This window comes from Polypterus senegalus, chromosome 1, assembly GCF_016835505.1.
Source record: "Polypterus senegalus isolate Bchr_013 chromosome 1, ASM1683550v1, whole genome shotgun sequence".
Classification (NCBI taxonomy): Eukaryota; Metazoa; Chordata; class Cladistia; order Polypteriformes; family Polypteridae; genus Polypterus; species Polypterus senegalus.
The window spans coordinates 137,617,393-137,630,058 of record NC_053154.1 but is presented as its reverse complement, the minus strand read 5'-3'; the positions used below and the strand labels follow the sequence as shown (position 1 = coordinate 137,630,058).

Below are 12,666 nucleotides of genomic sequence, written 5' to 3'. Positions count from 1 at the left end.
TGCAGTAAAACACACAATGGGCACAAATGTAAAAAATGAGAAAGTGTGCGACATAGACAAATGACAAAAGAATTTGAAGTAGTGAAAATTCCTAGACTTGAGGCAGATACTGCAAAAAAAAGAAAGAAACAAAAATCGAGTGAAACTACATCAGCATTCAATATGATCACAAAATTATGGTAATTATCAGCAATTGTGAACAATATCTCATTAAACAAAGATCAGAGATTAGCAGATGAAGAACTGATTTCAGAGCATTACTATAGTGCCATGGATCTCCTTTGTAAAGACTTTATTAACTTTGCAGATGAGAAGGCTACTGATACTTCCATGATTTATCTATCAAATTTAAACTAGATTGGAATGCATAATATAGTGTTAAAACTCTTGTTTCAGTTTTTATTACACACTCCACTGTGTGTTGATTCTCTACATACCAAATAGTGTATCAAATGGCTTTCTCTTCTGAGATTCACCAACAGATGATGCAAAACTGGTTCTCCACCTCAAAAGTCTGTCTTTTTTAAAATTCAGATTTTATTTGCTCCAGGCCTAGTCCATTATGTTTATTATTTTTATTTTTTAAATTGTCAAAGTAAATATTTTTGCCCCATATTCCAAGACATCTCCATAGTAAAAGTGCTAGTTATTAATCTAATTTAAACATTTTGAAACCTAACTATGCAGCAAACTAAGGTGATATCATTGCAGATGTCACTCAGGCATCCATCATTTTGAAAGGTTAAACACTATATCTGCATTTCATCCTAATTGATGGTTCTGTCGGAGAGCTGAAAAGCGTTAAATTGCTGATGTTTCGATGATGGAATGTCAGCTGTCATATACCGTATGAGGTGAAAACTAAGTCTTATCAATGCACTCAGAAAAATAAGAACCACTGCATTTTGTTTCCAGTTGTTTACTTTTATTTCTGAAGTTATACCTTTTTAAGATAATTCTTCTAAACGTTTTTACCACGATTTGCAACTTAAAAAAATTAAAATTCATTTGTATAAATTTAGCTGAACTAAAATCATATTTATGTGAAATGTAACTATCATGCAAGTCTTCATGCTGATCTTTTTTTTTTAAATATATTGTAAAATGTAATAAATAAAAATTGCCTTTGGTGATACATTGATTAAATTGTAGCTTTTTGTACAAATGAGAATTATTTTTCATATCTGTCATAGAAAGAAGGTGACATGTCTTTGAAAAAATCAGGTAGAGTATATTTTGAGTACTTTAAATTAATGTGAAAAGTGAATACAAACTCTTTTAAGAGTAAATCTATACTAATAAAAGGCAAAGCCCTCACTGACTCACTCACTCACTTACTCACTGACTCACTAACTCATCACTAATTCTCCAAGTTCCCGTGTAGCTAGAAGGCTGAAATTTAACAGGCTCATTCCTTACAGCTTACTTACAAAAGTTGGGCAGGTTTCATTTCGAAATTCTACGCGTAATGGTCATAACTAGAAGCTATTTTTCTCCATTTACTGTAATGGAGTTGAGCGCGAAAGTTGTGGGGGGCGGAGTTTCGTGTGATATCATCACGCCTCCCACGTAATCACGCATTACGTAAAAAACCAGGAAGAGCTACAAAAAGCGCTAAAGAAAACATGCATTATATAATTAAGAAGGCAGCGAAACAATTAGAAGCGAGTGAGTGACATATAAAACCTCCGTCATGAACTGACGCAGTGCGCAGACAAAAAGCAACAGTTCCAAAGAGTGCTGAACAAAAAATGAATTACAATGCTACGCTCAAATAGACAAACCACACGCCGTGGCGCAATAGTAGAGGTTTCGCCTCTAGCGTCGGCTTCCGAGGTTCGATTCCCGAGAGGGGATGCACTGAGTATGTACGCGCGCTTCCCAATTCATTTTAGCCTCGCATCCCCTTGGTTTGAGACGTATGAAAAAATATGCGGTTAACGCAGAAAGACAGATCACCAATTGAAGCTTTATGAATAATGGATACTTTATTCGCGATCAATGATTGTTTTGGTAAAGCCATACTCAGTGTATTCATTACATGAACGGTAAAAAAGTAAGAGCGAGGGGAGGATGACTTATTGAGGCACGCAGGCAAAACCACAATAGCACGTGGGCTCGATGTACTGTAGTGCGCGTCAACTCGATCTGAATTGCGCGATCACATTCGAAAAAATATTTCTTTTCAAGTTCTATTTAGTCCATATGTGTCAAACTCAGAGTTTTTTTTTTGTTTTTTCTGTCCACCCTGGCCATCGGACCTTACTCATTCTATGTTAATTAATGTTGACTTATGTTTATTTTTTATTGTGTCTTCTATTTTTCTATTCATTTTGTAAAGCACTTTGAGCTACATTTTTTTGTATGAATATGTGCTACAGAAATAAATGTTGATTGATTGATTGATTGAAACTCAAGGCCCGCATGCCACATCCGGCCTGGCATGTAATTATATCCGGCCCGCAAGATAATTTTATATATTATTGTTATTAATGGCCCGGGGATATGAAGCGCTGGTAACACAATAAACTACAGATCCCATAATGCAGCGCTTCAGCTGCCTTGCCGAACACTTACCGCGTTAATCAAGTCTAGCTTATGATGCTGCAAGTTATTGCGAAGCTAGCCCACACAATGCCGAAGAGAAAAGGTGATTCTGAACACAGAGCCTTTAAAAACCGATGGGAGGCTGAGTATATGTTTACTGACATTGCCGGTAAACCCGTGTGTCTCATTTGTGGAGCTAATGTGGCTGTAATTACAGAATTTAATCTAAGACGGCACTATGAGACAAAACATCAAGATAACCTGAAATGCAATGCACAAGATACAGAAAGCAGAAGAGTTAAAGAAGAATCTGACACTTCAGCAGACGTTTTTACCCGTGCAAAATCACAAAGTGATTTCAAGTGAAGCTACTTTTATGGGAGACACAAATGCACCAGTGCAACTTGCCCCACTTTCCCTGTTGCCAAGTAATGTTGAACCAAGTCGGCACAACGGTGTTCCCAAATACGCACTTTGCTGATAAACTGGCGCACTGCACACTGAGTTCGCGGCGCTTTGGTGACTTTGAAGAACAAAAAAAGGATTTTGAGTTGTTTCGCAACCCATTTGCTGTCGATGTGGAAACTGCACCTGTGCAGATTCAGATGGAGGTGATTGAGCTGCAGTGTAATGGCACACTGAAGGCAAAGTACGATACTGCACGGCCCACACAGTTTATTCACTCCATTCCTGCAAAAATGCCCCAGCTCCGTCTACATGCGGCTCGAACCTTGTGCATGTTTGGTACCACATATCTGTGTGAGAAGCTCTTCTCAGTCATGAAGACTAACAAAACGGCACACAGGAGTCGCCTCACTGATGAGCACCTGCAGTCCATCTTGACAATCTCCACAACACAGAACCTCACACCAAAGATAAACGAACTTGTTTCCAAAAAAAGATGCCAGGCGTCCAAATCTGATAAAATGACATAAGAGCAAAGACAACTGAATGATTTAAATTGTTATTGCTGAAAAGAACAAATTTTATTTATATTTCCAGGTTTTGTTATGCACCATGTTCATATTTGAATTTGTATAATTTTGACAGGATATATTTTTATGGAGAGCAAAATCTTTTGGGATATTTAAAATTTAAGTTTATTTTTTATATAAAATTACATAAGAGTAAAGAAATTTGAATGTTTGTTCTTTTAACGTTTACTTTATTTCTAACTTGTATAATTTAGACAGGATATATTTTTATGGAGAGCAAAATATTATAACTTATTTAAGGTTTGAGTTGATTTATTCCGAAATAATATTCTGTCGACTAAATAAAAATTCCTTCTATTTAAAATTTAAATAGAACTTGAACATATACGATAGTTGTGTGTGTGTGTATATATATATATATGTTTATATATATATGTGTGTATGTATATATATATGTATTTGTGTGTATATATGTGTGTGTATGTATATGTATGTGTGTATATGTAGATATATATACAGTAATCCCTCCTCGATCGCGGGGGTTGCGTTCCAGACCCCCCCGCGATAGGTGAAAATCCACGAAGTAGAAACCATATGTTTGTATGGTTATTTTTATATATTTTTAGCTCTTATAAACTCTCCCACCCTGTTAACATTATTAGAGCCCTCTAGACATGAAATAACGCCCTTTAGTCAAAAGTTTAAACTGTGCTCCATGACAAGACAGAGATGACAGTTCTTTCTCACAATTAAAAGAATGCAAACGTATCTTCTCTTCAAACGAGCACCGTCAGGAGCAGAGAATGTCCGAGAGATAGAGAGAGCGTGACAGAAAAACAAACAATCAAAAAATCAATACATGCTGTTGGGCTTTTAAATATGAGCACCGCGATAAAGCAGCCGCAAAGAAGGGAGCAATGTGAAGGTAGTCTTTCATCATTTTTTAGAGTAGCCTCCGAATCTTCTAAACAAACAGCCTCTGTGCAAACAGCCCCTCTGCTCACATCTCCTCCGTCAGGTGCAGAGAACGTCAGAGAGAGAGAGCGAGATTAAAGCAAACTATCAAAAAATCAATACGTGCTTTTGGGCCACCACGATAAAGCAGCATTTCTTAGAGTAGCGTCCATATCTTCTAGGCAAACAGCCCCTCTGCTCACACCCCCTCCGTCAGGCGCAGAGAATGTCAGAGAAAGACCAAGAAAAGCAAACAATCCGCTCGGGGGAAGCACATCGTATATCATTTAGGAGTTTTAGTTAATATGTAATACATGCTCTGATCGGGTAGCTTCTAAGCCATCCGCCAATAGCGTCCCTTGTATGAAATCAACTGGGCAAACAAACTGAGGAAGCATGTACTTTAAATTAAAAGACCCATTGTCCGCAGAAATCCGTGAACCAGCGAAAAATCCGTGATATATATTTAGATATGCTTACATTTAAAATCCGCGATGGAGTGAAGCCGCGAAAGTCGAAGCACGATATAGCGAGGGATTACTGTATATGTATATATATGTGGATGTATGTGTATATATGTATGTATACTCAGCAAAAAAAGAAACGTCCCTTTTTCAGGACTGTGTATTTCAACAATAATGTTTTAAAAATCCAAATAACTTTACAGATCTTCATTGTAAAGGGTTTAAACAATGTTTTCCATGCATGTTCATTTAACCATAATCAATTAATTAACATGCACCTGTGGAATGGTCGTTAAGACCTTAACAGCTTACAGAAAGTAGGCATTTAAGGTCACAGTTCTAAAAACGCAGGACACTAAAGAGACTTGTCTACCGACTGTGAAAAACACCCAAAGAAAGATGCCCAGGGTCCCTGCTCATCTGCATGAACGTGCATTAGGCATGCTGCAGGGAGGCATGAGGACTGCTGATGTGGCTAGGGCAATAAATTGCCATGTCCGCACTGTGAGACGCCTAAGACAGCGCTATAGGGAGACAGGAAGGACAGCTGATCATCCTCGCGGTGGAAGACCACGTGTAACAACACCTGCACAGGATCGGTACATCCGAATATCACACCTGCGTGACAGGTACAGGATGGCCACAACAACTGCCCGAGTCACACCAGGAACACACAATCCCTCCATCAGTGCTCAGACTGTCCGTAATAGGGTGAGAGAGGCTGGACTGCGGGCTTGTAGGCCTGTTGTAAGGCAGGTCCTTACCAGACATCACCAGCAACAACGCCGCCTATGGGCACAAACCCACCTTCGCTGGACCAGACAGGAGTGGCAAAAAGTACTCTTTACTGATGAGTCACGGTTTTGTCTCACCAGGGGTGATGGACGGATTCGTGTTTATCGTCGAAGGAATGAGCGTTACACCGAGGCCTGTACCCTGGAGCGGGATCAATTTGGATCGATGGCTAGGGCCATTCCCCCCAGAAATGTCCAGAAACGTGCAGGTGCCTTGGTGGAAGAGTGGGGTAACATCTCACAGCAAGAACTGACAAATCTGGTCCAGTCCATGAGGAGGAGATGCACTGCAGTACTTCAAGCAGCTGGTGGCCACACCAGATACTGACTGGTACTTTTGATTTTGAGCCTCCCTTCATTTAGGGACATATTGTGAAAAATTTTTAGTTTATGTCTTATGGTGTTGACTCTTATAGTGTTCATACAAATATTTACACATTAAGTTTACTGAAAGTAAAAACAGTTAAAAATCAGAGGACGTTTCTTTTTTGCTGAGTAATATATATGTGTATGTGTATACTGTATATATATGTGTATATGTGTAAATGTATATATGTATAGATATGTATATATATATATGTTTATATGTGTGTGTGTGTATATATATGTATATATATGTATATATATACATATATATATATATATGACAGCAACACTCATCACTCATAACAGTGACAAAACAATTACATTGACAATCATGTTACGTTATTTTCAAAAATGTTTCCTTTTCTCTTTCATTGCTTCTTTAACACACTACAGTGCAGGTATTTTGCTATATATATATATATATATATGTATGTGTCTATATATATATATATATATATATATATATATATATATATATATATATATACTGTGTATATATATATGTATATATGTATATATATATATATATATATGTCTATATTTGTATATGTGTATATGTATATATATATATGATGTGTATATATATATGTTTATAAATGTGTGTCTGTGTGTATGTATATATATATATATATATATATATATATATATATATATATATGCCAGCAACACTAATGACAATGACAAAACAATTACATTGTCAATTATGTTACGTTAGTATTAAAATGTTTCCTTTTCTATTTACTTCTCCGCTGCCAAGCACGGGTATTTTGATATCTATATATATATATGTGTATAGATAGATAGATATGACAACAACACTCATATCAATGACAAAACAATTACATTAACAATCAAGTTACGTTATTTTTTTAATTTTTCCTTTTCTTTTTCATAACTTCTTTAACACACTACTTCTCCGCTGAAGCGCGGGTATTTTGCTAGTTACTTATAAATGTTAAAATATATTTATGGAATTTACCTTACATGGGTAAGTTATATATGCATCAGTTAATTTTATGAACTGCTTTATTGAGACCTGACTCAGACATATTGTTTCATTTTGTGGTAGATTTTAATTTTTTCCCAATTTACCTGACATTAACCTGCATCCAGCCCTGCAAGTAGGGCCTCTAATTTATAGGGATAACTTGGGAGTTGGTGGCAGGATTGGCACTCCAGCCACTATAGGAAAATGCCACACTGTTCCAGTGTGGTGCTGAGTGTCACACACTGCACTTGGGTCCCAATCCAGGTGGTTCATCGTGCAGTAGGTGAGGCAATGCTGTATCAGCGGATACTCCCAACTTCTTCCCTCTCCTCCATTTACCTGCCATTACTTTAACTCCACCCACATTTTTTGAACTTTTCTTATTAAAATACTGATGGATGTGATCAAACGTTATAGCATATAGACATTTTTACCATTCAGTAATTTACTTTTTTTTTGTGTTTTCTTTGTCACAATTAAAGGAATAAGTTTGTATTGTGTGCAGTACAGGTTTTTTTTTATATTCCTTAACAACTATTAACCCAGTACTAGTTATTCATTATCAAATTTTGTATTAAGAAAACATAACAGACAATCTACATGAATCTATTGTTTAGTTTGTATATGGCTAGCAAAAAAAAAGTGAAATCAAAGAAAAGTCGATCTATCCAAAATCCAGATTACTAGAACTACTAACATGTCATTAGTCCTGATTCTTCAAGGTCTCTCCTCTGCCTTTGACACGGTCATCTATGAGATCCCTCTAGCCAACATCTTTGACCTTGATATAATCGAGACAGCTCTCAGATGGTCTGGGTCAACACTGTGTTTATGGAGACACTGGTGAGTTGCTATCCTCCTTGTCTCCCACTCAGGTTTGTCAGTGAGAAGTGCCTGGTGATACCTCCCCTGCGTGGTGTCAAATCTCAATCCTGACTCTTTTCATAGGTAGTTGCTAGTTGGTGGAATGAGCTACCCAGCTCCATCAGAACTGCTGACTCCCTCAATGCGTTTAAGAAGCGAATGAAAACCCTGCTGTTCTATGAATATCTGTAAAGTTGTTAATGAATGTATTTTTGCTTTCTGGATATCTGTCATATTTTTAATTATAATTTTTTTGTTATGCTATCTTTACTGCTCTTCACTTGTGGGGATCAATTTTTGTAATCTGTCCTGCTACAAGTTTTCAAAACATTCCTTGGACTGTTGTTACTCGATTATGTTGAGTTTGTAAGTCACTTTGAAAAAAAGTGTCTGCTAATCAAATAAATGTAAATATAAGATTTGCTTTAAGGAAGATGGCATATGATTAGAAAAAGAAAGAGGAAAATCCCACAGTCCTGTGAAACTCAATCACTTTGCTCTTTATTAATGCTGTTTCATTATAATTCTTTTTACATTCTGTATATAGTAGTCACTATTATTAGTGTATCTGGATATTGGCACTGATGTCCTGATTCGATCTGATGCTGATTCACAATGCCCCGATTTGACTCGATATTGATTATATCTTGACTGAATTAGCATGCACTGATATATTTGAAGTGGTGGCATTTTTTAGAGATTATATAATCATGCATATAGAATATTAATAATAGAGAATGTCAGTAAAGATTCTCAGTCATCCAGGTGAAATTATCTGGTAGCTGAGTCATGGCAACTGGACTTCTTTCTTCTTAGGTAGATATGTTTCACTGCTCATCCAAGCAGCTTCGTCAGTCTGAGGGGTGACCCCCAAGTGATTTAAGAGAGGGGTGAGGGAAACTTTGCATGTTCAAATCAACAACCCCTCACTCAACAGAGGTGGGGGCCTTAGGCATAACCTGTCTTCATTTTATCATGCTGCCCTTTCATCCATCCCCAGGAAAATCAGGCCCAATTCACACCTCCATCAGGTGGACCACTCTTAATGACCCATTCTATGGGGGTAGGATGGGCTGTCAAAAGGTGTGACGGTTACATCTACCCACACCTCCCCCTTCCTTTGTTTTACTCAATGAGCCTAATCAGGGCAGGTGTGAAGTGAAACTAACCTGAAGGATAAAACTGTGGTCTCTAACTGCATTCCTGAGACTGACAAAGCTGCTTGGATGAGCAGTGAGACGTATCTATCTAATAAGCAAGAAGTCTAGTTGCCATGATTCAAATGCCAGATAATAACAGAGAATATTAATATAATGTGACAAATTCCAGTAGCACTTTATTTGAAGGGCATCTACATAGTGTCTTCATAACTTATGCATAAGCATGGAATGACATTTAAGTAAAAATGCTTGATTAGTAATGAACATTTAACATCAGTATTTGGAAGATGTGGAAAAGAATAGCATTGTTCTTAAAAAAAATTTTTCACAGCACTGCACACATTGAATATTCACCGTAATTTTACTAGCATGTATCACCTCATCAAAGTCCATACATATTATGGGAAGCTCCTTGTTTTAATATAGTGCAATGGCATCTACTTTGTAAAACATCTATATCATCTTGCAAATAATATTACTATACAATAATCAAATCTTAAATAATAAATGTTATTCAATAACCATTCGTGTGTAATGAATCTCAGTGTGGACACCCTTGAACTAAACTGCTATCCAATTTCTTCCCCTATTGAACATTTACAATAATTTTGAATTAGTGGAAATTAAAGAAACGGTGGGAAGACTTGGGTCTTTCCATAATTCTACAAGTTACACATATCTTAAGTTACTCACGTGTGGCAGTCACATTAATCAGTTTTCGAAAATATGAACTGCACAGTTCCTCCTCATGCAAAAAGGAAGCGTTTTAAAATTAGGATCTAGAGCTGATGCTGTTTGACAGCAGTGTTAGATAAATGCAACGTAAGAGAAAGAGAACTGGCCATCATGACTGACAGTACGACTAATATGATCCGCTTATGGAGCTACTTCACGTCAGCTGCTTTGCACACACTCTCAATTTGGTGTCTCGTAGGAATCTGCTACTATGGATGTTTAGCTCTACTTTCCGCTGACCTGCGACGCGTGGCGATGCTTTGCTTAAGATCTTCATATAATGTTTATACAGCATACCCATACTGCCTAAATTAGGTCAAGAAAACATCTTGTGGTTTGGTGTGTTTTTATATTTAAGTTTTAGAGTGGCATAGTCTTTAAGTTTAAATTTAAATTCCTCCCTGACCACAAACAGTGCAGAAGTTACAGTTTGTACCATATCTATATAGGTGTTTCCCCAGCTTGTCCACTTTTCTCACTACAGCACAGAAAATATGAAAGGTAAATTGTCAATTCTATATTCTAAATTGGCTTTGTGTGTGCATGTGCATGAGTGTGCCCAGCAATAGAACAGTAAATGCTGATCAGAGTACACTTCTGGAGTAAAAGTAAAAGCAATATATTGTAAGTGGCAAATAGAGTAGGCAGGCTTTGGATCCACACTTTTCAGAGTGGACATTAACAGACCCTGTGTTCTTTAACACTTCACTAAAGCAGTTTAGGAGTAAAATTAAATTAAGCAGTCATTTTTGTTATTTTTCTTAGTGAGCTATTTTTTCTTTGGAATCTTATAACATTCTGTATTTGCCAGTGGATGAAGGAAGGTGTCATAAAGCAGTAAGAGGCACTTTTAGAAGTTGAACAACATGTTTTAAATGATTAATTTCAATGTCTTTGTCTTTGTGCTCTGCTACAGGAAAAAGTATGGCTTACAGAAAAGTGACTGGAGATCATTCAGTGCCACTGCACGCTCAGGATCCAGAAACTGATGATATTCAAGCCACATCCTTAGACCTGGAGTGGGATATGGAGAAAGAACTGGAAGAGCCCAGCCTGGACTGCTACCAGCTTGACTCTGCAGACCATGGCCATTTGGGAAACTCATCTCAAAGCACTGAACTCGGCCTGGAAAGGATTCAGCCTTCAGTTTCTCCACAGGGTAGATTTGAACGACTACAGGAAGATCCAGATTATGTGTCACATTACACAAGGCAAGCACCAAAGAATAACCAGAAGAAATGTAGAAAACTCATTAAATATATCTGCACTGGCAGCAGCCTTTTTATTTTTGGCCTTTTAATTGGTCATTATGTAAAAAACAATTGCGATGCCCGTGCATCTTCAACAAACCAAATTTCTGGAGATTATACAACAAACAGTGAAGTCTACCAAAAATTTTCACAGGAGGTCACTGCAGAAGCTCTTAGACAGCATTTCAGGTATGTACAAAACTAAAAACATTGTGGAACCGAGTTTTACTTGCTACAGAAATGCAAAATGTTTGTGATTTCTTTTTTTATTTCAACCAAAAGATAAAAAGGAAACTACAAGTTTGTTGAGATGCATGTATTGCATTTCTCTGTAGATTCTTTAATACAAAGCATTAGTATTTGGATTAAATGAAATCCTAATTGTTTGCTGGTAGGATGTTTGACTTACATAGTACATTATGTCAAGTATACAAATGAAAGAGTTGGCAAATGAAAAAAATGCTCAAAATCATAAAGAAAATAAATGTGGTAGATGCAGAGTTTAAACTGTGCATTTCAAAGAGATTTTGGTAGAGGGTATGAATGTTAGAAAGGTTGTATTCACACAGAAAACAGTAGATATATGGAATAAATAGCCAAATACTGTAGCGTAGCAAATAGTAGCACTTTTGGAAATTTCTAATCCTGCATTGACAATTCTTTGAAAGAGTTAGGTGATTAGAGATCAACAAGATATTTTGAACTGAAAGACTTTTTCTTGTTTTCTGTTGTTAGTTTCTGACATGAAGGTTATAATCTTAACTTGCTTACTCAGTTAAACATGGTAATTGCTTTTAACTAGGTATGTTATACTATTGAACTTATTGTTGACTGCAAGTTTGTATTTTTCTGAAGTCCTTATTTATTTGTATAGGATTTTTTGGTTACCAAACTGATATCTCATAATGTTTCACAGTGTTTACCAGTAGACGAACTATACTGTACATTAACAATGTTTGGACTGATGAGGTTGTGTTGTAATTTTTGGGCCAGCACTAAATACATTAATCTTCTTCCCAAAATGCTCTATTTTTGGGAGAAATCTATTGACAGTTTGTTGTGCTTTATTATCTTAAGGAGTGTCCTGACTAAACCAACTTATTGTGGTCTCAGATTTTCCAAGTGCACTGCATACCAATGTCTTAAACAGCCACTGACTAGAATACCATATTTTATTTATCTGCTAACTGTCTATCTATTGAAAAAAATAACTCACAATGTCTACTTTGTTCTAACATACATTTTTTTTTCCACCCATTGATTTCATAACACTTTCTTTTGGTTCTCAAAGGGCACCTTGGCAGTTATTTTTGAAATACTGGCCACCATATCAACCATGTTCACCATTTGACAGATACTTTTAGGATAAACCATTGAATTTGTCCCTCAGTCTTGGCAGGTCTAAACTTCAGAAATGACATTTTTTAAATCATTGAACTGTAAAGTCCGCTCAGTCATTATTTTAGCTAGTCCAGAATTTTTAAAATAGACCTTTTCACTTGGATTACTTAGACTTCTTAGGTAGCACAAACTTTGTGCAGATTATAACATTATATTATATTACAATATTTTCATGTTTTTATCTGATAAAGTTTTCAGCGTTTCATTT

General features: G+C 36.5%; 1 protein-coding gene across 6 annotated transcripts in view; it reads left to right on the top strand.

Moving 5' to 3' along the window:
- Window positions 1-12,666, top strand: part of LOC120532652 (inactive N-acetylated-alpha-linked acidic dipeptidase-like protein 2) — a 2,009,486-nt gene that overhangs the window by 832,047 nt on the left and 1,164,773 nt on the right. For all 6 annotated transcript variants that reach the window (XM_039758865.1, XM_039758875.1, XM_039758892.1 and 3 more), the window contains one exon: window positions 10,724-11,246. In XM_039758865.1, the coding sequence (XP_039614799.1) occupies window positions 10,732-11,246 (515 nt within the window). In that variant the 5' untranslated portion in view covers window positions 10,724-10,731. The remainder of the gene's footprint in view (window positions 1-10,723; window positions 11,247-12,666) is intronic.